The following is a 2,651-nucleotide window of genomic DNA, read 5'->3' on the forward strand; positions in this document are numbered from 1 at the left end:
GATCTCTTGACCTCGTGATCCACCCGCCTCGGCCTCCCAAAGTGCTGGGATTACAGGCTTGAGCCACCGCGCCCGGCATCTTAAAGCTTTTTTTATCCTTGTAGAATTCAAAATCATTTTTGTGACTGCTGAGAATGACATTTAGAGACAATAACATTTCCTTTTATCTGTTTTTTTTTCCAGTGTTTGAAAGATGTATGGGGATCTTGAAACTGCCAGACGCAAGAAAACTTCTAGCAAATTCAGGGGAAGTTTGTCTACACTCAGGCTGCAGTATTTTCAGCAAACTTGATTGGACGAGCGGGCCTGTGCCTTATCTTTTGGTGGAGTGAAAAAATTTGAACCAGTGAAGCCAAATCCTTATAGCAAGCAGCATGCAGCATACCTGGCCCTTTGCCGATTGCAAATAGGCATTTAAAATGTGAATTTGGAATCAGACGTCTCTATTATTTCCAGCTAAAGTGGCATCATAGGTGTTTCCTAAGTTTTAAGTCTTGTATAAAAACTCTACCAGTGTCTACCACCTCCACCACGAACTCTGTTAAGGAAGCTTTTGTATATTCCCACTCTTTTCATTTCCCTGTCTTCTGCATAATCATGCCCTCTTGCTAAGTAATTCAAGCATAAGTCTTGGAATACTAAAATCACAAGCTTAGGAAAAAGAGTAAAATTGTTATTTTCTAAGTCTTTTGGCCATGATGATCTTATAGTTAAAAACAAATAATTTTAAAACACCTGAAGATACTTTAGAAAAAATGGTGCACCCTCCACAAAACACAAAGTTTAAAAGTGTGGATCTTTTTCTCAGCAGGTATCAGTTGTAAATAATGAACTAGGGGCCAAAATGCAAAACCAAAAATGAAGCAGCTACATGTAGTTAGTAATTTCTAGTTTGAACCATAACTGAATATTGTGGCTTCATATGCATTATTTTATATTGTACTTTTGTCATTGATGGTTTGGACTTTAATAAGAGAAATTCCATAGTTTTTAATATCACAGAAGTGAGACTATTTGAACAGTGTATTCTAGAAAACAATATACTAACTGAAGTGAATGCTTGTATATATTATGATAGCCTTAAACCTTTTTCTCTAATGCCTTAACTGTCAAATAATTATAACCTTTTAAAGCATAGGACTATAGTCAGCATGCTAGACTGAGAGGTAAACACTGATGCAGTTAGAACAGGTACTGATGCTGTCAGTGTTTAACACTGTGTTTAGCTGTGTTTATGCTACAAAAGTGCAATATTAGACACTAGCTAGCTAGTACTGCTGCCTCATGTAACTCCAAAGAAAACAGGATTTCATTAAGTGCATTGAATGTGGATATTTCTTTAAGTTACTTATATTGTCCTTTGCTTGAATGCAATGCCATGGAGATTTATGTGGCTGCTATTTTTATTTTCTTTGCATTACTTTGATTAACACCTTAAAGGGAGAAGCAAACATTTCCCTCTTCAGCTGACTGGCAATGGCCCTTTAACTGCAATAGAAAAGATAAAAAAGGTTTGTATGAAAATTGGTGATAACTGGCACTTAAGATCAAAAAGAAATTTCTGTATACTTGATGCCTTAAGACATTGTGTGTCCAAAGCTCTGAAAGACTTAAGATAGGCAGTAATGCTTACTACAATACTACAGAGTTTTTGTAGAGTTAACATTTGATAATAAAACATGCCTGTTTAATCTCAATGTTTGTGATTTTTGTTTTGTGATTAGAATTATGGTACTGGTAGAAGCACATAAATAAGCCATCTCTTCCTGAGGTGGTGGTAGGGTTTTTCTCTAAACTTACGTATAAAAGCTATCAGTGATAAATGTATTCAAGATGGCCAGGCACAGTGGCTCATGACTGTAATCCCAACACTTTGGGAAGCTGACGTGGATGGATCACTTGAGATCAGGAGTTTGAGACCAGCCTGGCCAACACAGCGAAATCCCATCTCCACTAAAAATACAAAAAAACCTAGCCAGGAATGGTGGTGCACACCTGTAATCCCAGCTTCTCAGGAGGTTGACGCAGAAGAATCACTTGAACCCAGAAGGTGAAGGTTGCAGTGAGCTGAGATTAGGTCACTGTATTCCAGCCTGGGCAGCAGAGCAAGACTCTTGTCTCAAAAAAAAATAAATGTACTCAAGATAAGGGTCAAACAACTATCCTTAGAGCACAAATCATTGAAACTTTGAAATTCTTATAATAGTCACAGATATTCTATCCATTCTTTAGAAATCAGGCAAAGTCTAGCCTAACTTCTAACATTTTATAGCCACATGTATTATCAGTATCACTTGACATACAAACTCTGTTGTTAGTGTATCAGTTCTGAAATTAGATTATAACCCCAGGAGCAGGGATTATGCATACCTATATTTTCTTTAATGTCTAGCACTTTTTTCTTCATAACACATCAAATATCTGCACTTCTGTTCACCCAGTATGTTCTTCATAAACATTCATTGAGTGTAGCTTAGCTTAGTTAACCCAGGAAAGTTTTCCAGTCCTGGTCCTTACCAAAATCACCTTATAGAAATGAAGCCATTTGGCTGGGCGTGGTGGCTCATGCCTGTAATCCCAACACTTGGGGAGGCCAAGACCATCCTGGCCAACATGGTGAAACCCTGTCTCTCTCAAAAAAAAAAAAAAAA

At 37.4% G+C, this 2,651-nt stretch overlaps 1 protein-coding gene across 7 annotated transcripts in view; it reads left to right on the forward strand.

Annotated features, from left to right (window-relative positions):
- ESRP1 (epithelial splicing regulatory protein 1) overlaps positions 1–1,697 on the forward strand; it is a 66,751-nt gene extending 65,054 nt beyond the window's left edge. For all 7 annotated transcript variants that reach the window (XM_017538126.2, XM_017538125.2, XM_017538127.2 and 4 more), the window contains one exon: positions 184–1,697. In XM_017538126.2, the coding sequence (XP_017393615.1) occupies positions 184–210 (27 nt within the window). In that variant the 3' untranslated portion in view covers positions 211–1,697. The remainder of the gene's footprint in view (positions 1–183) is intronic.
- The last annotated feature ends 954 nt before the right edge of the window (positions 1,698–2,651 follow it).

This window comes from Cebus imitator, unplaced genomic scaffold, assembly GCF_001604975.1.
Source record: "Cebus imitator isolate Cc_AM_T3 unplaced genomic scaffold, Cebus_imitator-1.0 Scaffold109, whole genome shotgun sequence".
NCBI lineage: Eukaryota > Metazoa > Chordata > Mammalia > Primates > Cebidae > Cebus > Cebus imitator.